The following is a 27,608-nucleotide window of genomic DNA, read 5'->3' as shown; positions in this document are numbered from 1 at the left end:
TCTATTCCGTTATCTCAATTTGAAGGTACTACATTGTATCTTTGTTTGACTTCTATAAAATAAAATGCGACGTTAAAAAGTACCAATAAAAGTTATGAATTCATATTTTTGAAATAAGGAAATAAGTTCTTTTCAAGGTACATGTATAATAGTCCATTGAAATTTTCTTTAGATTTCAACATTGAAATAAGAATTGAAAGAGAAGAGGGATATAGTATATCTTCTTATCTTATTTGTTGTTTGGTATCTTTCTTTCCGAAACCATTCAACATGCTTTATTTGGTATTTTCCTTTCAGAAACTACCAGCATGCGTTGTTTGGTATTTTCCTTTCAGAAACCATCAGCATGCGTTGTTTCCTTTCAGAAACCATTACAATGTATGTCTGTCTCGGTAACAAGGAAAATGATAAACACAATATAACATTAGTACCTCTACATCAGTCTGATGATCAGAGACCAATAGTTATAGTTAAAAGTACTTTTACACGTGTACTTATATAAACAAAACAAAAAAATGAATTCTGTAATGTCCCACATTCATTAATGAAGGAGGGTAGCCGTGTGAAATGCATTAAAAAATAATTGACGACTAGATGTCACGCAATTGAGACGTAAATAATAGATATATTACCACATTAAGGTATTATTTATAATTTATATGACTTGCAGATAAATATCCTTATCCCAATGAGATTACATTACATTTCACAACACCGACAGGTCTTCGGTGGGTATTTTCTTGATGAGGATAAAAGATTCAATATCTCAGATGGTGACCACCTTTTGGGGTGGGATATCGGAGATAAAAGAAAGTTAGGTAGTGGGATATTAGGGTGAACAAAATGTTTAATTTTGAAAATGATAACACCCATGTCTATATCATAATGATTCTTCCGACATTCAAATTCTTTAGATGCATCAGATGTAGTGTTTTATGCCTACCATACAGGATGGTCGGTAGTATACAAAGATCACAGTATAAAAATACTGTTTGTGATTGATAATAAATCCAGGTCTTTATCTCCAACAATAGTCCGTAATATAAACCAGAACATGTATATTATTTTAATACTGGTATTTTATTATCTATATTGCATGTTCGATGATAAACTATCGACCTTTTAATATAGATACACGATATAATTGTCAACACAATGGTAACCGTGTAATTCTATCTTTTATACAATGAGCATGCATGATTACACCCGTTTAATGCTATCATAAAGCTCAGTTGGTGCAATTTGAAACACTAAACTTAAACAGGTTAACCCACTGATCTAAATTGTATAGAATACTTAACGTTATTTGAAATTAAAGTATGTTTGAAAATTAGGGTGATCCATTTGACCAAGATGCATCTATATGATTATGTAACATTGCTTTGATCTTTTAAAGGCCATCGAATACACATAAAACTCATTCTTGTTAGTCAATATAATAAAGAAGATGTCAAGTGGATTTGTTCAGATAATTGAAGTCTATACATTATATAATTAGACTCAACTGGCTTACATTTCATCCAGTAAATGCATTTTATCTGGTATAGATTGGAATTCGTTTAAATTAATTTCCTCTGCTAATGTTAATATTTTTTTTAACATCAATGAAAACACAAATAATTCTTTTCAATGTGTTATATATTTTTAAGCTTAATCAGTAATGTGATACAATACAGGCCAATATGCACTCTTTTTACTTATACTATGGTTGCGAATATATTTTCCTGCTGAAAGGTGACACTGATTTAGATAAATTTAAAGGCTTTTTAAACCAATTATTTGATCAGACTATGAAAAAGGGTTAATAAATGGTTGAATTTGAGTGAATTGATAGATAAGTGTTCAACGTCCAGTGGCAAATATATTACAGGCATAATATGACGAAAACATGTTGATGTGGTGTTAGTATAAATCATGATTGTATTTATCATGATGTTTGACATGCTAGTTTAATAGGTAACACTAAATCTTTTGAAATAATTGTATGACCAGCATTTAATATATTATACGATGTTTGCATAAGTTGACAAAAAACGACGTTAGAATCTGAGATTTCGCATTGAAAAAAAAACCTTATCTGTGTTGGACCTGAGACTTTACTAGCAGCAAAATTTTGTACATTGTTTTGGCTATACGGGCATGTAAATTAAAAACGTTTCAAGAATCAAAAGCATTGTTTTAAGTTCATAGATAAAATATAAGAATGATGTCAATCAGTAAATTAGAAATACAAAAAGCTTAAAAATACCGTTATTATAATTTTAAATTGTGAGTTTCGCCTTTTTCTTTGTCAGGAATTAAAACGGATATTTCTGTTTTTCATGATTAAAAGATTGACCTTATTTTATCTGGTATACCTTGTGCAACAACCAATATAAATAATATTTTTAGCGTGCCGTCAAGATCTACCTTCTCAGTTTTTGTTTTCCCTGTAAAGATATACTCTTCATCTCAGTCGTATTATTTTACCTTTTTAATAACATTTTACTTGAAATCGATTAATCTTAGATGAATCAGTTGGATTTCCCTTTCTTCATATCTGACTTCAAAGAAAGTATTTATTTCAAAAATCATATTGAGATTAGGATTTCAGAAGACAGCCTAGAATGAAATCTAAAAAGAATAGAAAATAACAAGATCACGTGACATATGAATGTTCTCTGTTTCAGCGATGCTATAATATGACTGTGTTCATTAAATTGAATTATAAAAAATATTGCAAACGAGTCTGTCCACAGTTACAAGACTTTGTAAATCAAAATCTATGAAGAGCTTGTGATACACATAAGATGTTAAAGAAAATGGCGATATAGTTTTCCGAGCTGAAACGAAATATTTGTTCTTAAGAGTTTGTTTCTGCTTTTATTTCCGGAAAGACCAAAGAACGATGACGTAAATGAAATATTTGATGAATATAATCATGAAAAAGCATTCGTGTCATTAATGAAAGCAAATAAAAGGTACTTTGAAAACGTGTTTATAAAATATGTTTTGAAAGGAAATGTTCACTTGGTAACCTATACAGTATGCCATGCGTACATGTATTAAACTCTACATATCTACCTAATGACACAAAAACCTTAATAATTGTATTTATTTCTTATGCGAACAATAGCTTAAATCTATATTAGCAGGCAAAGCAACCTTTCAGTATTATATCTTATTATCTATTAATGAAGAAAAAAAAGGAAAAAGGAAAATTCCACTTAAAATATCTTAAATTTCCAACTATTACTGTAATGTTTCATGGCATGGAAGCTACTTTACTATTAACTTTATTTTAATTAAGAGTCATCGAAGAGTTAGAACCTTTTTATTTTTACATCAGAAAGCTTATAGTTCAAAGGGAAGATAATGTATCACAAAAAAAAATGTTCATCGTAATCGAAATCCTTCAAAACCTTTTCCACTATACTATTGAATTAAAAGTAAAGATATTTGGTTCTTCACAAACAATAAAATAACACAAATGGATAAGTTTAGCATACTGAAACAAATTTAATGACGTGCACTGTATAACGTATAACCCGATCATGATTACGTCATTTCCTGCCGTTTGCTTCCCGTCGGCAGTATTCATTTTTGTACATCCGCGAGAAGATTTGTATGTAAAACCGTACTTATTCTCCAAGACCCAATCTTGTATATAAACAGTCAATAAGATCACTCTATTGATAACTTACATACTATTATTAAAGTGAACGAACTCTCAGTAATTGACATTGATATCAGAACAAAACATCTGCTGAAAAAATATACAACTACAGAGTAGTGCAAAAGGTATACTGGATGACCTTATATACATGTAACAATGCATTAAATGTTAGTCGGAACCAGCAGAGATTACTGTAGCTATAGCCTCGTTTTGAAAGAAGACGACTCATGTTATGAACACTCGTGTATAACCTAATCGATAAAAGCAAATGTGTTTGTCATAGATACTTTAGACTCTTTTTGTTAAGCTAAAGAAAATGGTAAAATTGATGGTCCCCCACTGGTAACCATAAACGCTTTGTTTTTTGCAAACTAAGGAAAATGGTATAGTTGAAGGTCTCCTACTGGTAACCGAGTTAATCAGTACATGTCGCTTAGTGTACATTCTCAATTTTGTTCCGAATGACAAAGGAATAATCGGAATTTATTGAATCTCGGTAATTGAATAAGTCATTTCAAACTGGAAATCCGTGTGTCGTCATCATTGAGAAGAAGATTAAGAATATGATCTTTGTCTAGAAAATTATCTTTAATCTGAAGCAATATTAAAGCATAGTCTTCTCTTTGAACTGGAACATTCAGAAACTTTGTAGGTTTATTCGGTGTTCATGTGGGCGATTATAGTCTCAATCTTCCTGACTTTGTTTAATTATTGATTAGAGAAGTTAGGATGTATACCAGTTCGGTGGACACAAGGCTTTAATTTTAAATTCACCGCCATGTAATAGAAATATGAAATGTCTCGACATAATTATTTTCATTGTTTTATGAACTTTTCTTTATACTTCTAATTCACAAACAGGCGTTTCATTTAGGCAGCAACCATTTCATTTTCTGGGGGGGGGGGGGGGGGGGGGGCTATGGGTTTTTTTTTCTGGACAATTTTTTCTTTCTTTCTCAGAATCAAAAACAAATTATTTTTTTCTCCAAAAACTGGAAACAAACTTTTTTTTCCAAAAAAAACCATAGCCCCCCCCCCCCCCAGAAAATCAAATGGTTGCTGCCTTATGGCTTCTAACATTTGAAGAAAGGCTGTTAGAACGAAATTAAAAAAACCCACGAAAGTGCACTAATAGTAAAATTAACATGGCTCACAGACATACAAATGTATGTGTCTCCTCGGCAAATCCTGTTAATAACTATGTTAAAGTTTGAAAATCAATTGACTGTGATTAAGGGTCATTAAGGGAGAGACAATTTCTATGAAACTGAGACGTGTCAATACAATTACCATAAATGGTTCCCTTTAACCTACCTAATCACAATATTAAGCGATGTCGATGTCAACGAAGGAAACAACACTCACTATAAGTTTGATTGCCTCTCTGGTATCTTTCGTCCCTCTTCTATAAGACTCAATGGAGGCGAGATAAAAACTTTAAAGGTTAAGTCAAAATCCGATACGTTTATTACTTTATATGATAGCTATAACTAACAATGCATCGCATGACAGCCGTGAATTCTCTCATTTTAATATGCCACAAAAGCATAATAACACACATGCACTTTTCATAATAAAAGTACAGCATGTTTTTAATCTTCTCTGGTCTAGTTTTTAATGCAAGACAGACTAATGACTTAGAAAGACTTACATCACTTGTTTTCAATTCTCTATAGTACTAAGTAATGTATTTTCTATGTAAGTGAGTATAATTATCATATATTAACGTGTTGTAGATAAAGATATATTTATATACTTTCATCTTTGATTTATAACTACGTCTTGTCAACATTGACATACTAACACATCGGAAAACCCTGCGACAGTTTCGTAGTTAGTAAAAGTGTGTTTATTGTCAACATTAACATACTAACACATCGAAAAACCCTGCGACAGTTTCGTAGTTAGTAAAAGTGTGTTTATTGTCAACATTAACATACTAACACATCGAAAAACCCTGCGACAGTTTCCTTGTTAGTAAAAGTGTGTTATCGAACGACAGTTTCGTAGTTAGTAAAAGTGTGTTTATTGTCAACATTAACATACTCACACATCGAAAAACCCTGCGACAGTTTCGTAGTTAGTAAAAGTATGTTTATTGTCAACATTAACATACTAACACATCGAAAAACCCTGCGACAGTTTCCTTGTTAGTAAAAATATTTTATTGTCAACATTAACATACTAACACATCGGAAAACCCTGTGACAGTTTCCTTGTTAGTAAAAGTGTGTTTATTGTCAACATTAACATACTAACACATCGAAAAACCCTGCGACAGTTTCGTAGTTAGTAAAAGTGTGTTTATTGTCAACATTAACATACTAACACATCGAAAAACCCTGCGACAGTTTCGTAGTTAGTAAAAGTGTGTTTATTGTCAACATTAACATACTAACACATCGAAAAACCCTGCGACAGTTTCGTAGATAGTAAAAGTGTGTTTAGTGTCAACATTGACATACTATCAAATCAGAAAACCCGCGAAAGTTTTGTAGTTAAAACTTACTATAAAATTGGCAAACCCTCCGATAGCGACAAAGTTAGAAAAAACTAGATTTATTGTCTCAACATTAACATACTATCACATACGGAAACCCTGTTACAGAATAGGGTTTAACTGACATTATCACTAATTTTTACAGAATAAGCCACTCAGATATTAACAAAGACAATTACTGATCAGGTTGACGAATTGGAACGGGTACATTAGAAAGTGGCGGCTTAATTAAATTTGTTTATCCACCATTCTGATCTCCCCCTCCTTATCTAGATGAAATGTTTTTTGTTTTAGCTGAAGTATATCTACTTGTAAATCAGCCAGTAATGGACATTGTTCTAACACAACATTGATATTACAAATTGTCAGGCAACTGTTAATTCGTTTTCTGAAAAAATATCTGAAAATTATATGTTTCATACTTCAACTTAAATCTACCTTGGAATATTATAACCTATTCTCATTATGGTAACCCAGGCAATATGTTTATCGAATTTCTGTTAATACCGTTTATGAAATTTTAATACCAATATCAATTTAATAACGATATCATAACATGATTGATCTTTTTACTTAATATATGAAGTCTATTTCATTCAAATCTATAATCAATATAATTTCAATTATATATATTATACTATCATAGCATAAAAGTTCATAAAATATTCATTTTGATTATTTAAAAGATAGTAGTATTTTCATATCGACTACGAAACAACCGGCATTTTTTATCATATCACATTTCCCTAAAATTGAGCATGTTGACGTTCGGTCGTGCTATTTTTTCAAAGAAATTCTTTTTGTAAAAAAAAGTATATAAGTCGTTCCATTGTCTATCTGAGGTACCGACCTTGGCTGAGGTTATATGAAAATTTAAAAAACGCATCCTATTGATATGGAATACAAAACGAACCTTAAAAAGTTTAAGGTTTTCTCTAGTAAAAGAAAATATTTAAAATAAATGGGCTACTTGTATGATTTTAATCAAGTATTTTAAAATACATGTACTGATTGCTAACTTATTTTTAATATTATCATACATTGTACAATTTATGTGCCAAGTCAGGAACATGCCAGTTGATTTCCATTCGTTTGATGTGTTTTGGCTTTTGATTTGGCTATTTGATAAGGGACTTTCCGTTTTGAATTTTAGTTGTAGTTTATCCTTACTAATTACTTTATAAAAAAATCATCTTTGATCAATGAACTACATCTTAAACTGGAATCCTCTTATGCGTAATACCCTACACTCTAACCATTTGAACAAAGTGTAGTTGTCAACCGAGAACCAGCTTTACCACATCTTAGTTCTGTCTTGGTTGAATGTCCATTCTGGTATATTCCTGCTCTCTTCAACAGCCCTATCTTGTATTGTCAGCACTCATATGTAAAACACTTTTAAAGCCCCATCCTGTATTGTCAACACTTATATGTAAAACATTTTAAAAGCCCTATCCTGTATTGTCAATACTTATATGTAAAACACTTCAAAAGCCCCATCCTGTATTGTCAACACTTGTATGTAAAACACTTTAAAAGCCCTGTCCTGTATTGTCAACACTTGTATGTAAAACACTTTAAAAGCCCCATCCTGTATTGTCAACACTTATATGTAAAACACTTTAAAAGCTCTATCCTGTATTGTCAACACTTGTATGTAAAACACTTTAAAAGCCCTATCCTGTATTGTCAACACTTACAAATGTATATGTTAAACATACTATTATACCATTTATTTTATTCTTTTTGCAGGAATCTCATTATTCCATTGTGCTGAAGTCCATCATCTGTGTTTCCACAATTATCTTACTAGGATTAATTCTTGCCTACCACGCCCTAGAAATTCAAGTAAGTATTAAGTACGTTTCATTTTAAAGAGGAACCTGTAATGTTTCTATTCATGTGATCACCAATAGGACCAGGGTTTTAATGTTTCTATTCATGTGATCACCAATAGGACCAGGGTTTTAATGTTTCTATTCATGTGATCACCAATAGGACCAGGGTTTTAATGTTTCTATTCATGTGATCACCAATAGGACCAGGGTTTTAATGTTTCTATTCATGTGATCACCAATAGGACCAGGGTTTTAATGTTTCTATTCATGTGATCACCAATAGGACCAGGGTTTTAATGTTTCTATTCATGTGATCACCAATAGGACCAGGGTTTTAATGTTTCTATTCATGTGATCACCAATAGGACCAGGGTTTTAATGTTTCTATTCATGTGATCACCAATAGGACCAGGGTTGTAATGTTTCTATTCATGTGATCACCAATAGGACCAGGGTTTTATTGTTTCTATTCATGTGATCACCAATAGGACTAGGGTTTTAATGTTTCTATTCATTTGATCACCAATAGGACCAGGGTTTTATTGTTTCTATTCATGTGATCACCAATAGGACCAGGGTTTTAATGTTTCTATTCATGTGATCACCAATAGGACCAGGGTTTTAATGTTTCTATTCATGTGATCACCAATAGGACCAGGGTTGTAATGTTTCTATTCATGTGATCACCAATAGGACCAGGGTTGTAATGTTTCTATTCATGTGATCACCAATAGGACCAGGGTTTTAATGTTTCTATTCATGTGATCACCAATAGGACCAGGGTTTTAATGTTTCTATTCATGTGATCACCAATAGGACCAGGGTTTTAATGTTTCTATTCATGTGATCACCAATAGGACCAGGGTTTTAATGTTTCTATTCATGTGATCACCAATAGGACCAGGGTTTTAATGTTTCTATTCATGTGATCACCAATAGGACCAGGGTTTTAATGTTTCTATTCATGTGATCACCAATAGGACCAGGGTTTTAATGTTTCTATTCATGTGATCACCAATAGGACCAGGGTTTTAATGTTTCTATTCATGTGATCACCAATAGGACCAGGGTTTTAATGTTTCTATTCATGTGATCACCAATAGGACCAGGGTTTTAATGTTTCTATTCATGTGATCACCAATAGGACCAGGGTTTTAATGTTTCTATTCATGTGATCACCAATAGGACCAGGGTTTTAATGTTTCTATTCATGTGATCACCAATAGGACCAGGGTTTTAATGTTTCTATTCATGTGATCACCAATAGGACCAGGGTTGTAATGTTTCTATTCATGTGATCACCAATAGGACCAGGGTTTTAATGTTTCTATTCATGTGATCACCAATAGGACCAGGGTTGTAATGTTTCTATTCATGTGATCACCAATAGGACCAGGGTTTTAATGTTTCTATTCATGTGATCACCAATAGGACCAGGGTTTTAATGTTTCTATTCATGTGATCACCAATAGGACCAGGGTTTTAATGTTTCTATTCATGTGATCACCAATAGGACCAGGGTTTTAATGTTTCTATTCATGTGATCACCAATAGGACCAGGGTTTTAATGTTTCTATTCATGTGATCACCAATAGGACCAGGGTTTTAATTTAGAACATATTTAATTGATTTGGGTCTCTTTGACAAAAAATTGCTAACTTACTTAATTATGAGGTAATAGTGATAACAGAGATAACTTCGCAACTGTTAACCTTTATGGATACATTTTAATGCAGAAGATAGCACTTGTAATGCCATTGTTTTGAACCGGGTTTGGATGGAACTATCAAACTCATGTAATCAAAGTGAGCGCCTTACAACGAGACAGCAGGAGTGTATGGTTTTTCAGATAAAATATAAAACACTTAAGCTAACAGTACGTGTACGAACAATGAATTATTTACTAGGAGAGTAAGAATGGGGTGATCATACAAAACCTGTATTCAACCAATATTATATCTAGTCAAGCTTTATTATTTTAGAAAACTAACTGTGTTGTTCGATTTAAATAACCATAACTTATAGCTATGTGCATAAAATATTTGCTCTCCCCATATCATTAGCCAATAACGTCAAGCTCAAAACGTTAGCAAAATACAACATAACTAGGAACGGATATTTTCCTTGAATAAGTAACAATTCAGCTTGCACGTATTCATATAAGGCACTTATTAGGTAGACATTGGGAGAACGTACAAATACAGCTGAGGTCGTAATTAGTATTTCTTACTCACAATATAAGTTGTATTTTATTTATATTATTTTCATATGTTTTTGTTCAGTGTATGACATATTGTTAGGAATAATTAGATTCTGACGTTAAATCAATCTTTCTTATAGTTGATATCAAATAGGCATTGGTCTAAAGCAACAATCTATCACCATTAATTTTATTATTTCCACACGGATACTGATGATACAAAAATGTTGCATAATGAAACTATGACAATAATTGTATACGTGTGTTTGTTATCTGTTTATCTTGGTGGGGACAGCGGTCTTGTGATTTCCTTAAGCTTTATTGAATACCAGTTAGTCACGTGAGACGAATGTTTAGGTATAATATCGTGTTGTGCATTTTAAGACAAATTGAGAATATTGTGCTAATCATTTAAATTATTTCAAAAGTTTTGACTACTTCGACCATTTTTTAAGTGATTTTTTTTCCAAAGCTTCCTTTATAGATAATATCTAACAAATATATTTATATGAAGCAGCAAAATTCATTCAGAATGCAAAAAAAAGAAGTAATTAATACCCCTTCCCTCCAAAACAAAAAGAAAAACAAATCAAAATCTCAAAGAGACAGACATATTGGTAAACGAATATGACCTTGTACTCATTATCCCATCATTGTACGTGGTAAAATTCTTTCATTTTCATGATTCTTTTATTTGAACAAATATTATACTTCAATTTACTTTGCTTCATATCATCCATAGTGTTTTTCTCAGAAATATTGACACAGACAAGGCCAGTGAATGAGGAAGTCAGGTCACGTGTCCTTGGGGAGGATAATCAAAACCAATCTAGAATTTATTGATGGTTGTCTATTATATTTGGTATTAAAAGTATCAAATTAATTTGAAAACACCATAGGTTTGAATCAATTCCAATTTCAAAAGTAATAGGAATTTTAGTCTCAACAGAGTATATTTTATTGTTCATTTAGTGCGTCTCGAGAACTGATATTATCCAATAGATCATTGTGGAGACAACCTTATTGAAAGGCTGTTTTGTTTGTTAAATTGTTTATCAACATTTGTGGTTGAAAACATACCATGGGATCTACATGCATTGTTATTAAGACAAAAACCTATACGAGCTTTATTATGTCTAGGAAAATGTCACAAACATTGTGCATTTCAAATTTTTTAATATATCAAAAGTTCAATCCACCGACTTAAATATTCGAAGGTTAGAAAAATCAAATAGAAAAAAACAATGAATTCAAATGGAAAAAAATATTAACAAAAAAGATAGAAGTCCAGAAAACCTGACAAAATCCATATGATCCAACAGAACGAATGGTAAACAACTGTCATATTCCTGACTTGGTACAGGCAATTTCAGAAGAGAAGTGTGGGTTAAACCTGGTTTGAAAGCAATATAAACCTCCCGCTTGTATGAGTACTTGAAAGACTGCTTTCTCATATGAAGATTCCAAACTCTATTGGATATTTCGCTAGCACCACTTCAAATCTATATCGTATGAGTACTTGAAAGACTGCTTTCTCATATGAAGATTCCAAACTCTATTGGATATTTTGCTAGCACCACTTCAAATCTATATCGTATGATTACTTGAAAGACTGCTTTCTCATATGAAGATTCCAAACTCTATTGGATATTTTGCTAGCACCACTTCAAATCTATATCGTATGATTACTTGAAAGACTGCTTTCTCATATGAAGATTCCAAACTCTATTGGATATTTTGCTAGCACCACTTCAAATCTATATCCCCGAATAGCGCAAACACGTGACTGAATGCTAATGGCTTGATTAGTTTTCAATTGATTGATTTGATTTTTTGTTTTTCTATATGCCGTTTGTTCAACTGAAAGTGGAACAGTTGAGAGCCAAAACAACTAGTTAAACCTTATCACATAGTCATGTGCCTGTCCAAAATCAGGAGCATTGTTGGTAGTTGTATTAGAGCTTGACGTATCATAAAGACACTTGTGTATTGATATCCTATTTTTAACTTCGGAATGTCTTTAGCTTTTTTGTATGTGTCTCATTTACGCACTCTTTGTATTCTTTCATTAAGATCTTTTTTTTTTTATTATTCATTGCCATCGCTTTATTACGTTGCAGTTTAATCGTTTAGCTTGCACTGATGGTATAATCATAATTAGGGAACGAAAATAAGCACATAAAGTTATCATGTACCTTATCAAGACGTTTATAGCAACAAACTGCTTCGTAGACCAATTTACCGCTTGATGGAGATTGATGTTAATTTCGATATCTGGACGATTAACTTGTTAAGGCTGAAAATGATTACTCGTCATTTTTTTCATTTATTCTTAAGCTATGATTAGAAAAAAATGTCGACCGATTTTTCTTAATATTAATAGAGCTAGTTATGATGTTGTTAGAATTGTATAATTAGGATCATCGTGTTATTTCAGAAGAATTTTGTCTATCGTTAACTAAGGGATACTTGATGAATGGCACCGGAAAAGTACAACCAGCTTATAGTGTTTATATGTTTTATGTCTGATCTAATATACCATATTTAACCTGCCGAATTACATTTGGTAATTTCCAATTTCATTTATCCAATTCTGGGATACCAATGCATTCGACGCAAAAATAATTTAAAAGAGAGATGCATATTTTTTAATACGAAAACCCCTCATTTTCCCTGTATTTGAAAGTTGTATTAACTTAGAAAAAAGCAGAACACTAAAAACATGCAGATCAAGGTACCCAAAACCAATAAGAAAAAGTACTCATTTTGGCTTTGTCTTGTGAAATGATAGGAAACATAAAGCTACTATACTGAATACAAATCTTTTAAGTGACACTGTGTTAATGATCAATTTGGGATTTGAAACGTGCACAATAAATTTGAAATAAAGAAATTGATTGACAAATAGGAGATATATTTGTACATTTGTATATTTTCTCACGGAATCATTCAAGTAATGCAGACAGTCTATTGTGTCATTCTGTAACACCAAGGTGACCTCGTGACCATCCTAATGATCTACTTTGGAATAGAAAAGTGTGCAATATGGTTTCAATATATGACTCCCCAATCTCATAAAATCATCAGTTACTGTTACAGTAGCCAGGCAAAATCGATAAAGGATTTAAGCTCGGACCGAATATCCAGCCATGATATATATTATTCATTTTGTATCACGAAGTCCGATATGAAATATAATATTTTAGATGACTGATGTACACTTTTATCATCAATTATCAAAGAAAAACATTCAATTTATTAATATCTTTTCCGATGATCTTTTTTGCCTTGAATAGAGTTCCATCTAGAGTTTTGGGATAAAGTATTCGAAGTTACACCAATGAAATCCCTTACATCTAATTACATTGGACAGTGATGAATATTATCTCCATGTAGACATGTAAAGAGTTCGCATTCTGCAACATATTTCTGTCTCCTATTTGACATAAAAAATACCGCTTTGTAGCTAAATGTAACGTCTATATGCTGCATACTTGTAATTGCTGTCTCGTACACGTATAGTTTAAGTCTCACGAGACTCTTTACGGGCAGGGATCGCGTTATGATTTATACAAGCTATACGGCAAAATCTGAGTGTTTTTAATTTTAATCTTGATCTTGAATTAATCTGTCTCTTCAACGTTATAGACATTTCCAAAGTTTTCCGCCAACGAAATCGTATTTACATGTACGGCAAAAATATATAAAAATAGCTCGTATATGAATTGTGGTTGGGTTAAAACAGTTATAAGTGTGTACAAACCTCCTTTTGACATATGAGATCGCAAAATTACACAAAAACCCATTCTCCTGTATGTTTTGCTTTTTTCGTAGATGTACATGTTGTTTAAAAATTTACTTCTTTCTTCTGGAATAGGTACATTTACAATGTACACTCGAGAGAGTATTCGAAAGTGTTTTGCTCTCGAAAGTCTTATCACATTTTTTGAATGTAATGTTATTTTCTCCTCTGTGCTACAGATATTATCTTTCTTAACTAATATTCCTTGTGCTTGCTTTTACAGTCTCTGCGTTTTCTATTTACCTACTAAGATAGAACTGGATGGATTGAGTTACAACAAATAAGTTTAACCTTATGTTTATATGGGTTTTTTTTCTAAATGTGCCTGGATATTTTGGCAGTATATTGAAAACATATACACATTGTTAATCTTTTAAATTTGATATTGACACATTTTTTTTACTATCAATGAGGGATCTAAAGGATTGATTGAGATATACAATATGATCATCCCTATATGTCTGGCTACAAAATCATTGAGCTAAAATTTGACCGTTTGGGATTCATAAGTACTGAGCCACATTCTGGCGGTATGTGGACGTTAAATATGATGCCTAATATAAGATGAGTGCCACGCTCTTAAAGAACCCTTCCATTTGCATCACCTCTCTGACGCGTTCGTTGATAACGTTTTAAATAAGAAAGACAAAAATTCTACATGTATCTTGCATTACCCTAATGTATAAGTTGGAGACACAATTTCTAGACCCTTCATCCCGGGTAACAAAACTGTACTTCGGATGTTTTTATTCGAATGGAGATCCTATCTATTATTTATTCATGTTCTGATCATATATTTGCCACTGCCACTCTAACCAAACAAATGAACAATGAAGACCGCGTGCTGACCTCTAGTAAAATACATTTTTAATGCGCTATATGATTAACTTTTACCACACAACTCCTTTTTTCAATATTGCGTTGGCATACTGTACGTATTGCTATCCAATCCCCTTGTGACTTTCTTTAACCATAAAAAGAGTAAACATGTCAGAAAGAGGTTCGACACTTTAGCCACAAGTTCCGTAAACAGTAAAAATTATTGCGTAAAACGCGTAAAACACCACGCCATTCGTAATTACTATCGATAATAGGCAGACATATTTTATATAGAATTTATCAACGTATAGACAGAAGTTTTCATCACTTTGACCCCTTCAGGGCAATAAATGTTCACTTGGTCAACATTCATTTCACCTTTTTCTGACATATAAACTTATCTATCTCTTCATCGCCAATCAATGAGTAAAACCATCATCCAGGAAATAACCAAATTAGTCTCACCATTAATAATGTATCGCTATTTTTACTTTCAGCATCTTAAAGGGTAAGATGATTACGTTTGGGAATCAGTTTTAAGCCGGCATTCTCACACTTTTCTCGTCAATCATAGAAATCGGGATAATGTCTTGTCGATTCTTTGGAATTCCTCATTCATCTTCCGAAAAGATCAATGACTTTTATTTACATTTGAGTAGCAAATGGTTTAAATGTTTCCTTGTTTGTTCTTAACTCATTTGTCATAGAGAAGGGCACAAAACGCGAGAAAGTCTTCACTAATGGAAATTTAACGCCGATCAGTTAACTGTTGAATGAGGTTCAAAGGGATATGCCATTTTTTTTTACTCAGTAACCTCTTGAAGTTATTTTTATTTAGTTTGTTTAGTGAAAATAAACCAAAAGGTAAACACGATTCCTCTGACTTTTAATTAGTTGATGCTTGAAATTGAGACTATGAAAAATATATGCAAATAACAAAAGAATTTATTTAACCCACTCAAAACATAACGGTACAAAAAAGTTCAAGTATATCCTAGAAAGTCTCAGTTGGAAATATTACTGTGAAACTAACCAAGATATGACGGATGTTTGTTTCTTTTGTTTATACTTATTCAGAACTGCATTCAGATATAATTTTCTAAACAAAAATGAACTATACGGTATGGCCTTTTTTCATTATAGAAGGCCGTGCGGTAACCTATAGTTGTAAAATTCAGTGTGATTTGGTCTCTTGTTGGGAGTTGTCTCATCACCAATCATACTTATTTCTATATTGGAAGTTTGAATATTAAAAAAAATAAGTTTTACGAATTACTTCTTGCAGGGTTTTCCCCGCTTTTTGTTAATTTAAAAAGCACTTGCCCCTTAATCCATCCATATGTACATTGCAATTACAGAAGAGGTTTTCCATTGCAGAATTCATTTGACAAGTTAAATCAAACAGATGTTTTATTTGCAAAGCTTACAGAAGCAGTACAGAAATAGAATTATTCATAATAAAACAATTAACTCCCACTCCGGTGTATTTACTCTGAAACAAGGATTTTCTAGTAAAACATTTGTACAAAGATAAGTTATATTTATGGGTTTTCTCAAGATGTTTTGGCACAAAGGTTGTTTGCACTGGAAGAAGAGACGTGCTGAATTATGCAACAACATCAGCAAAAGAAAGAATGATAGGTAAAGAAATAGAAAGTAATAGGTGATTTCTGGTTTAGGCATTACGACAGCATTTGATTTATAATAATTGGCATTTTTTGGTATTTTTTAATCAGTAAATTGTTTAATCGCTTTTGGTACAATTCCATCAATCATTGAGTTTAAATTGGTTTCAACATTATAGAGAAATACTTTTCGTTTTGATAAACTCTACTGAATTTACCTTAGCCATTATGATATCACGTTCAGTCAATTTGCTTTTTTTTTTTTTTTAAATAATAGAATTAAGTGTTACAACATTTTGCGGAATCGGAGTCAGCATGTGCAAATGTAAAATCATTGATTAAAGTACATGCGAATATTCATTTGAGTCTCTATCTCAATTTTGTAAAAGTACTTTAATAAAAGAAATAGTTTAATGTTAATACTTTAGAAATATTATTATATATATAAAATCTAACTATTGATTGACACCAAAAACTAAGCTAAACATACATAATATATAATACGACCTGTCATTTTCTTTTGATTATCGAATACTCCATTTTTGATTTTCAGCGTTTTTAAGTGCAATATGTTGTTAGAACGTCAAATGTTTAAGTTGAACTAATATTTCAGATTGGTGACGCAGAATATAATTTACAATTGATAGTTTATTTCTGGACATTTTTTTTTATTAACTGTCTTCCCTTTTTCAATGAACACAATAGATATTGATATTCCACTTGAAGTGTTATGTTGACACAAATTTTATATTCCCATTGATAAATGTGCCGTATTGAATAAAATTAAGTACTGGTAACAGTTCGTTTTGTTTGATTTTCTGAACAATGGATTTATTTTAGCCTAGTCTAACTTAAAGTATTGGTCACTAAATCATTGAAGAGTTAAATATCATTATCTATTAATAAAATCAATAGAGCAGGCTTTAATACATTTGACCACAGTGACTGTTGTTTTACTGTCATATTCGCAATATTTGAATAAAGCAAGGACCAGATAAAGAAAAATAGAAATTCGAATGTTTGCTAAACGTACAGCAATAGAAAAAGGAAACATGAAGAAAACGTCCGTTTCCTTTGATTTTATAGGTTTAAAATATAACTAGGTTTGTTCATAATTTATATATAAAAGTGTACAGTATGACAGTACTTTGAATTTAGATGACCATACTCCTACTTTATCAACATTATTGTTTTACTGTAGCTCTAGTCTACTTTTCCTCGGAAGTATTAAAAGTTTGAGTAACGCAATTAAGGAGTGGTTGTATTTATCTATTTGATTAATTAAATTAATTAATTTTCATTAGTGCAACCTTTATACGATCCTCAAATAGATTTATACAATAAAATGGTTGATAATATTACGTCCCTGTTAACCTTTTTTCAAATAAATACTATGTTTACGTACGCACCAACTGTGGCGTAATCGAAACTAATTCTGGGAAATGTTCATAAATAAAATGCAATAAGACAAATCTCCAGAGGGTATTCTTTTCATAGAAACCTGTTCTGTTGGATATCATAATACAAGGGGCCTTGGATGTGGGGGTCTTTATTTTCTGTATTCTATGTTTTATCCTGTATTTTAGTCTTTATTTTGTGAAATAAATAAAACAAAAGAATTATGTAGAAATCAAGTACTATTTTTTTTATGTAAATTGGTGATTTCCCTATGTTACTGTACATCGCTCATTTTTGTAATACTTATAGCATTACCTTATTATATCATTTTCTCAGTTATTCTTAATAATTTCGTACCCAATATTCTCTATTCAAAATTTTTTCGCTGAATGTTCTCTGTTTTTGGGCCATTATTCTCTATTTTAATAACCCCATTTAGACCCTTGCACACAAGAAGAAACATAGACTCTTTGCTTACCAGTTACAAAAAAAAAAAAACCAATGTAAACAACATCGCCGTATAGAACTTTGAAATCCATGCCGTGACTGCTATAAATGAAAAATTAAACAAATAATAAATGCCTTTAAAGCTGATCGGGTTTTGATTATGTTTTGATGGAAATTATTGAACATTAAGAGAGAAAGACTACAATCGATTCTATAAACATTGTAATTCTATTTAAAGTTTGATTATTTTTGAAACATTTCTCATTATAGCTTGTACGATACTGTCTGATAAATAATAAATGTTCTCTGATATCGTCGTCATTAATGCTGTAAAGGACATAATTACTGCTATATTCAAGGTCTCCAAGTTCTAGATCTAAAAGTCAATCGGTTGTGTATAAAAGTAGCATCATTAGTCAGTTTATTTAACTTAATGGAATATTTTGGTTTAACGGATAAAAAATAAATTGGTTTTAGATTTAAATGTACAAAAAACAAGTCAATAAAAAATGAAGGCCATACATTTAATTTGGAATGCCCATAAGTAACTAGCGTTGTCGTATATATTTTTGTATGATTTGAAAGATTTAATAATTATATGTATTTATGGTAATGAAAAAAAGAAAAAAATCACAAAAATACTGAATTCCGAGTAAAATTCAAAACGGAGAGTCCCTAGTCAAATGGCAAAATCAAAATACACAGTCACGTAACTATGTTGAGTTAAGTAACTCAGTTTAATACACCGTAGTACAAAAAAACCATGCTTGACTGTTATTGTCTAAAATGACTCATCTATAATCATTAAAAAAATACAATTAGTAAATGAAAAAATTGTAATATAAACTGATTACAATCATCATAATTTATTGCGATTCTAGAATGAAAGGAGAAGACTTTACCCTACGTAAAATCACGTCATTTGAATTGTTACCATTTTCTGCGTTATGATTTTTATACGACCGCAAAAATTGAAAAAATTTTGGTCGTATATTGGTATGACGTTGGCGTCGTCGTCGTCGTCGTCGTCGTCCGAAGACATTTGGTTTTCGCACTATAACTTTAGTATAAGTAAATAGAAATCTATGAAATTTAAACAGAAGGTTTATGACCATAAAAGGAAGGTTGGGATGGATTTTGGGAGTTTTAGTCCCAACAGTTAAGAATTAGAGGCCAAAAGGGGCCCAAATAAGCATTTTTCTTGGTTTTTGTACAATAACTTTAAGATAAGTAAACATATATCTATGAAATTTTTTCATAAGGTTTATGACCACAAAAGGAAGGTTTGGATTGATTTTGGGAGTTTTGGTCCCAACAGTTTAGGAATTAGGGGCCAAAAGGGGCCCAAATAAGCATTTTTCTTGGTTTTTGCACAATAACTTTGGTATAAGTGAATAGAAATCTATAAAATTTTAACACAAGGTTTATGACCACAAAAGGAAGGTTGGGATTGATTTTGGGAGTTTTGGTCCCAACAGTTTAGGAATTAGGGACCAAAAGGGTCCAAAATTAAACTTTGTTTGATTTCATCAAAAAATGAATTATTGGGGTTCTTTGATATGCCAAATCTAAGTGTATTTAGATTTTTAATTTTTGGTCCTGTTTTCAAATTGTTTTACATTAAGGTACAAAGGGTTCTTCAATATTCTGAATCTAATCTTGTATTTAGATTTTTAATATTTGGGCCCGGTTATCAAATTGGTCCACATTGAGGTCTAAAGGGTCTAAAATTGAACATTATTTGATTTAATCAAAACTTGAATTCTTGGAGTTCTATGATATGCTGAATCTAACCATGTATATAAATTTGGATATTGGACCATAATAGGTAATGTCCAATTTAAAATTTTTAAGTTTTTAAGTTTAAGTTCTTAGACCACATTCATTCTGTGTCAGAAACCTATGTTGTGTCAACTATTTAATCACAATCCAAATTCAGAGCTGTATCAATCTTAAATGTTGTGTCCATACTTGCCCCAACTGTTCAGGGTTCAACCTCTGCATGTGGTCGTATAAAGCTGCACCCTGTTGTTACTTTTTTTTCATTCTTTGACTATGAAATAAACTCATCATAGATACCAGGACTAAATTTTGTATATACGCCATACGCGTACAAAAGACTCATCAGTGACGCTCGAATCCAAAAAGGTTAAAAAAGCCAAATAAAGTACAAAGTTGAAGAGCATTGAGATCCAAAATTCCTAAAAGTGTTGCCAAATACAGCTAAGGTAATCTATGCCTGACGTAGAAAAGCCTTATTATTGAAATTTTTTTTTCAATTTTTTTTCTGCTTCCGTTTTTTTTTATTCATCTATTTTTGCTGTGTCCTTGTTTGTTATTGAACACTCATTGGTCCTGTCAATTCCTTTAATTGCCTTTGAACGTACCGATATATGTCTCTCGAGTTTTGTACTTCGTTGCGAAGGCAAGACATGTTTCTAAATCCAAAAAAAAAGTCTTATAAAATCTAACGTTCATGGTTTTTACCCTTGAATTTACCATGAATGTACACGTGATTGTAGTAATCTCGCGTCCTTTTAAGTTCATGGTTTTATTTCCAGATTTCCCATGAACTCATAATTGTCGTAATCAACATCCTTGGAAGTTCATGTCTTTTTATCTATGCAATGTTGCATGTGTATTGTATTGTTTAATTAACTGTCAGCAATTAGTTCTTACAGACAATATAACTCTTATACATGTTGCTCTTTATGATAGATATATTCCAACAGATGTGAATATAAAAGATAAATAATTTAGTAAGCTTTCGTGCGTACTGTGATGCAAATATTAATGATTATTTTTGTTTACATGCTTGTAGTCGTTACCTATACACGTAGCAACAAATATGTTTACTTTCACAATGTCATGAAACGTTTTGCGACTTATAAAGGGTCCGTGCTAAACTCCCTTTGATCATGAAAATAGTATGGTGTATTATGTACAGTCATAAATTAACCTACACAATAGCATATATTATTTTTTTTGTTTTTTTTTCATCTCCAAAGCAAAGAGTATGCACCATCATAGATACACGGAGCTCTCAGTTATCAACCGTCAACGAATACTTTAAAAGATGAACACGACATGTCTTACGATTATTTCTGTGTGTCTTGTTTTAATTTGTGACTATTTGTCTTTTTTTTTCATTTTGTGCCAATCACAGGCGCAGAAATGATATCCGTTCCATTCCATATTCTTAACACTACATTCAATATAGCTGCTCTCCATATGTCATACTATATATAAGTGAAGTATTGAGAAGTACATACGGAACGGATATGAACTCTATACCGGACATTGCTTTTGAATACTATGTTTTCAGTCATTCCAATTATTACTGTTTTCGATTGCCCATCTTCATCTTTTATTTTTCTCTGCCAAAATAATCACTTTCACAAATTGTTCTTTTCTTTGCTTCAAAAACGCTTTTATTTCTATTTTCAGCTTTTTGCAGTAGACAATTGTGTTGAAGATTGGAGAATAGCCATATCATGGAAACGAATGTGTCAATTAACACTAGAAATAATCATTTGTGCTGTTAATCCCATACCAGGTCCTTTTTATTTCACTTGGAAGACGGAGAGTTACGACGGAGAGAGATGGTTGATTGCGGAGGTTCCTGTTGATATTTTATTATCTATACCTATGTTTTTGCGGCTGTACCTCATTGCCCGATCTATGCTTTTACATAGCAGACTATTTACAGACGCTTCGTCTAGAAGTATAGGTGCATTAAATCGAATAAGTTTTGACACTAAGTTTGTGCTAAAAACTTTAATGACAATCTGTCCTGGAACTGTGATGTTAGTGTTTATGATATCTATGTGGGTGATTGCGAGTTGGTTACTTCGTGCATGTGAGGCGTAAGTATTAATATTAATAAACAATTTTTGCTATAACATATGCAGGGGCCTCGGTGGCTAAGTGGTTTAAGTAGCCAAATATTATCCATAGCCTGTCAACAATTAGGTTGTGAGTTCAAATGCGGGACGTGGCAGATACATTCAACTTTAATTGACTTGGAATGTCAGATTTATAACCGGAAGTCGGCAGGTCTCTCCGATCAAGCCGGCTTGGCCCCTAACCCCAACAAAACCCCAAATTGATCGCCACGAAATAGCACAATAGTGCTATAAAAGGGATGTGAATCAATCAATGAATAGTACATATGACTACGACCTATTTATACTTAGGCAGGAGTCTTGTAAACTTCTGCGATAGACTCATTATTTAGCATGCTTTATAGTAGAACACATTTTATTTCTAATAATTCTGCGAGCCATTAAAGTTTTGGTGCTTCAGAATTCCATTCTTTAACAGGATAACATGTTTGTAAAATTTTGGTCTTTCAAGATCAAAATGGGGGAAAAACGACGTTCAGAATGAAAATTGGGTGCTCTAGAGGTGTACTCGCATCCTGTTCAACATATGCACTAGATGTCCTAAGATAATCATAGTGCATGCAGTACGAATTTTTATTTTGTGTCGTCGGCTACATTTTACAGACACTATATATTACAGGATTGTCCTTACATACATGACTAACTAATTGTCAAATTCACTGAACATTATTGCAGCAAAAGTCGTTTCTACTTTGTTAGCATAAGCATTTTCCAATAATTGGAATTACACGGACAAAGTATACTCTTAATAACGTCCGTTATTGCTTTATTACTGAAACCGTGTTATTGGGAACGTTATTATTTCTATATGAATGGAACTCGTATGATTTAAACAATATTGATAGACATAAGTAATGTGGTTAAACTGCTCTGGTAATAAAGTTGCAATCTTGTTATTTCGACCATAGAAAAATTAAATAATATTTGCAATATCTATTATAGTGCTAAGTGAAATGTTTCATGTCATATGGTTAAATAAAGTTGACACGTATAACGTCCTTTGTTGGAAATTTGTCTCTGGGAACTCTCACACTCATTATATATTTATGAATACATGTACTTTATCTTATTATTGGCCATATATCATAATTTATCCACCAATTTTTATAACGTTTTTAACTTGTCGGATGCCTTCATTTAAACATATACACATGAACCGTATGGAAACAATTATTCCCGAAAATCCAAAATAAAAGACACCAATAATCAGTCAAATAGTTCATTAATTTGTGATCACAACTTGAAATACCCATTAGGATAGTACCAACTAAGAAACAAGGAACGGGTTCAAACAGAAAGCGATTGCAAACAGGGGAAACTGTCCACCTAATTCCCTGCTTGACTTTTCCAAGTGTTATTGTCATTCATTAGACGACAATATCAATACTAAAAATCCTTTTGAATTCACTCATGGACCCTTGGTATGGATATGTCGCGGGTGTGTTCTAGTAGTTATGATTTGTATTGACTTTTTGTTTATACAGTTATCAACATTTGCTAACCTCTTAACACAAACAGTTATCAATATTTTGCTAACCTCTAAACACAAACAGTTATCAATATTTTGCTTACCTCTAAACACAAACAGTTGTCAATATTTGGTAACCTTTGAACAGTATTCGAAGAAAAAAGGAACATTGTCTTTGATTTAACTCATTATAGTCTGTTTTGTATGAATACATGCAGCACTATGCCAAGAGCTTAGAATGAGGTTTATAAACATACTAGTAAGCACCAAGCTGGTTAATTGTAAAAGATAAACTTGTATCACCTGATGTTATAAGACAGGTTTCAGGTGTTCAAACATCGAGCGTTACTGATGAGGATTTGTAGACGAAAAGCATGTCTGACGTACAAAATGTGAAGCCTTGTATCTATAGTGATTTTATTTTAAATCTTTACACAAAAATACTTTGGAAAAAATTCTTGCAATAACCTAATCTTAAATCTAGTCCTATAAGATAGATATAGGAAGATGTGGTGTGAGTGCCAATGAGACAACTCTCCATACAAATAACAATTTAAAAAGTAAACCATTATAGGTTAAAGTACGGCCTTCAACACGGAGCTTTGGCTCACACCAAACAACAAGCTATCAGGTTCATATATCAATTATCGTTGATTTTCATCTCCATTTAATCTACGTTTTCTCTAAATGATGACCAAACTTGATTCTTTTAGGTTTAAAGGCATTCCCTTTGTCCAATAGACTAGCTGCCGTAAATTAAGGCAACAGTAGTATACCGCTGTTCAAAAATCATAAATCGATTGACAGAACACAAATCCAGGTTACAAACTAATACCGAGGGAAACACATAAACTATAAGATGAAAACAACGATATAACAGAAACACTGAAGTGCAACAAAAACAAAAAACAATCCTTAACTTGTAGTTCAAATCTACAAGACGAAAACCAATGAAAAAGTATCTTATATTGTCGTTACAAGTAGAAAGAAAGTAAAGTAAATCTGTTAAGAACTGAGGTTTAGAAATAGTGGACAACGTTCACAGACTGTATTCTTCCATATGTCAAGGAGACTTCATAATTAGATCTTGCACATAATATCGTTAGCAGGAAGAAAGTCAATTTACGCTTATAAGAAATAGTGGACAACGTTCACAGACTGAATTCTTTCATATTTCAAGGAGACTTTATGATAAGAATATCAGGTGGCATGCCAAGATTCTTGCACATAATATCGTTAGCAGGAAGAAGGTCAAGTTACGCTTATAAGAAATAGTGGACAACGTTCACAGACTGAATTCTTCCATATTTCAAGGAGACTTTATAATTAGAATATCAGGTGGCATGCCAAGATTCTTGCATCCAACATAATAGCGATTGTTCAATCACATTTCTTTCAACAAGTTGTATGTTGTAATCTAATGTTTACATAACACGTGTAGCATTATTGGCGAACATCATATTGCTCTAAAGTTCTTGATATTGTATTTTCATTTAGACAAATCTAAAACAGCTGTTTCTAGTTGTTATGTCATGGCGATTACAAATCATTATCGTTAAACGTCGAAAAAACGGAAACACTAGAATACAGGTCATGTTACAAATGTAGTTTAAGAATTATCTTTGAAGATTTATTTTTGGTTTTAATTAAATTCTTGTTGTAATGAGACACAATTTAATGATATTTTCCATTAAACTTTAATCTCTTATAATTCCATTACGTAATTTAGAAAAAATCTTTAAAATTTTTAAGATTGTTCATAAAAAAATATTATATTAGAATGTGTAAAATGTATTAATAAACAATGATACCAATTTTCGCATTTTGCTATGACACGTAAAGGTTCGAAACTATTGCCCATGAGGATATCATACTTTGGAATTAAACAAGTTTTCGTATGAGAATTCATTATTAATCAATTCACCACAGAGACCAATATTATCAAACCATAGTCAATGCCATTGTTTGACTGATCTTGTATCTTGACTTGATTTGCAAAATCTGAAGAAGATCATGAGGGGACAATTCAAAAGCGAGGTAATTGTTATCCTTTGGTTGTCATTTGTTGCTGTCCAAACATTCTTGTGTTCATAATTAATTTTGCTTACAATACTTCGTTTTCTCTTTTACATTTCCATACCTTTTTATCCCGGGTTCTTGCCTACGATATGTTTTTTGTTATGAAGTTGTAAATAGACATGTAATAGTTTATATCCATGAAATAGGAGGACAATTGTCTCATCTGATCATACCTATATTGGTAATCTCCTTTGTTCAATAGTCCATAGCTTGATTTAAGCGTTCTTGACAACTTTTCGCCTCAGTTTATTTTTAGATGAACTATGTGCCCTGCTATGTTTTTCATGACCCTTTTTTGAACGTACAAAAACAATTGAAACAAAATCAAGCAACATTAGCTGCACTATTTATGGAATTAAATCAAAATTTCAATGTAAAGCCAAAGGAATTATCACTTTAAAAATCTATTTCCATTAACAAAGTTTTAAGTGTCAAAACAGTACAAAGCTTTTAACTAATAGTACATTGGTAAAATGTCGCGTTTTTAGTATAATGCAGCTCTACAAAATATTTGTTCTAAATCTGTAAGGCCAACCATTAGTACTTTATAATTGGTAACGGAAATTTTACTTAGTACAGAAATATTACCTTCATTGTGAATGAATGTCATAAATATAATATTATTGTCCAACTCGAAGCTCAGCCCATTGTTTTTAAGTACATACTGATTAAATCATAGGATATATTAGCAATAGTCGATTAATTTTCCGGAAATTTGATAAATCTTTAAATATTCCTATAATCTGCTATGATTTTGCGGTAACCACTAAAACCTCTTTCAATATATCATCGTCCAAATTGATCCAGAAAATGATGAATGAGAAAAAAGCTTAACTACCAATACATTCTTGATTTTGACTGCTCGTGTCAGTTTTAATATGAATTACCCAAGGAAATCAAATTATAAACCGTTATTATTCAATTTTATTTCTTCAATATGCAAATACGTTTTTAAAATCCCCATAACAGTCTCTAATGCCAGACTCGGCGTGAAATACCACCGTAATAGTAGTTTTGAAAAATGAATTACTTTAATCAAATCAAATGAATTACTTTAATTAAATTCTTGCAGCTAGTGACTTTTTACATGAAATTATGGTCAATTACGTGAATAATACTGGCTGTTGCTTGGTAACCAGTGTTTTACTAGTAGTTATTGATCGTTTTTAGTACGTTTCTATCCTTTTAGTCATTGTTACCTTTTCGCAAGGGTATTACTATATGTACATTTTGTATGTGTGAATATATCTGTCACACGAGAAATGTAAAACGGTGTTGTCGAAATGAAATGAAATATGGGGATGATTCATTGTTTTTTTCTGTAAACGTTTGTGCTGAGTTCATGACTTACTATTTTGCTTACCTGTCAAAAGAGCCTTTGTGCTAATTTGGTCGTCACTTCTTGGCCCTTTTTTTTTTCTACGACCGTCCGTACTAAGCTTTCAAAATTCAGTCTGCATCCACTTAGCTTATAGAAATCAAACTTTGAAAAATAAATTTATGTCTTATAATTCTTCCTCCTTCGTCGCTTCAAGTTGACTAAAATGTATACCATGGTTTGTTACCTAAACTAAAAATTGAACCAAACTAGTTTTTAATATCTTGGCATACCATCCGTTTGACGGGTTTTGATTGATACTTTAACATTGGAAAACATGATGTGTTTATATTTGTCAACACTGGGCTTTAAACTACATGTAAGCCTGTCTGAAAACAAGCTTGGGTTTCTTCATTCCAAGAAATTCAGCTTCGAAAGTATATTTAATAATGTACAATGTAACTAAAGAAGATAGTTTTGCATAACTGTTACTCAAAGTAACTATTATGCATAGATAGCCCACGATCAACACCGGTACCTTAGAGTTTAATAAT

General features: G+C 31.9%; 1 protein-coding gene across 5 annotated transcripts in view; it reads left to right on the top strand.

Annotated features, from left to right (window-relative positions):
- The window catches only part of LOC139519750 (small conductance calcium-activated potassium channel protein 2-like), a 174,721-nt gene that overhangs the window by 129,973 nt on the left and 17,140 nt on the right, over window positions 1-27,608 (top strand). For all 5 annotated transcript variants that reach the window (XM_071312003.1, XM_071312004.1, XM_071312001.1 and 2 more), the window contains 2 exons: window positions 7,908-8,003; window positions 21,732-22,150. In XM_071312003.1, coding sequence (XP_071168104.1) covers window positions 7,908-8,003; window positions 21,732-22,150 — 515 coding nt within the window. The remainder of the gene's footprint in view (window positions 1-7,907; window positions 8,004-21,731; window positions 22,151-27,608) is intronic.

The sequence above is a fragment of the Mytilus edulis genome, chromosome 4 (genome assembly GCF_963676685.1).
Source record: "Mytilus edulis chromosome 4, xbMytEdul2.2, whole genome shotgun sequence".
Classification (NCBI taxonomy): domain Eukaryota; kingdom Metazoa; phylum Mollusca; class Bivalvia; order Mytilida; family Mytilidae; genus Mytilus; species Mytilus edulis.
Note: the sequence above shows the minus strand (reverse complement) of the source record. Positions and strands in the feature narration are given on the sequence as shown.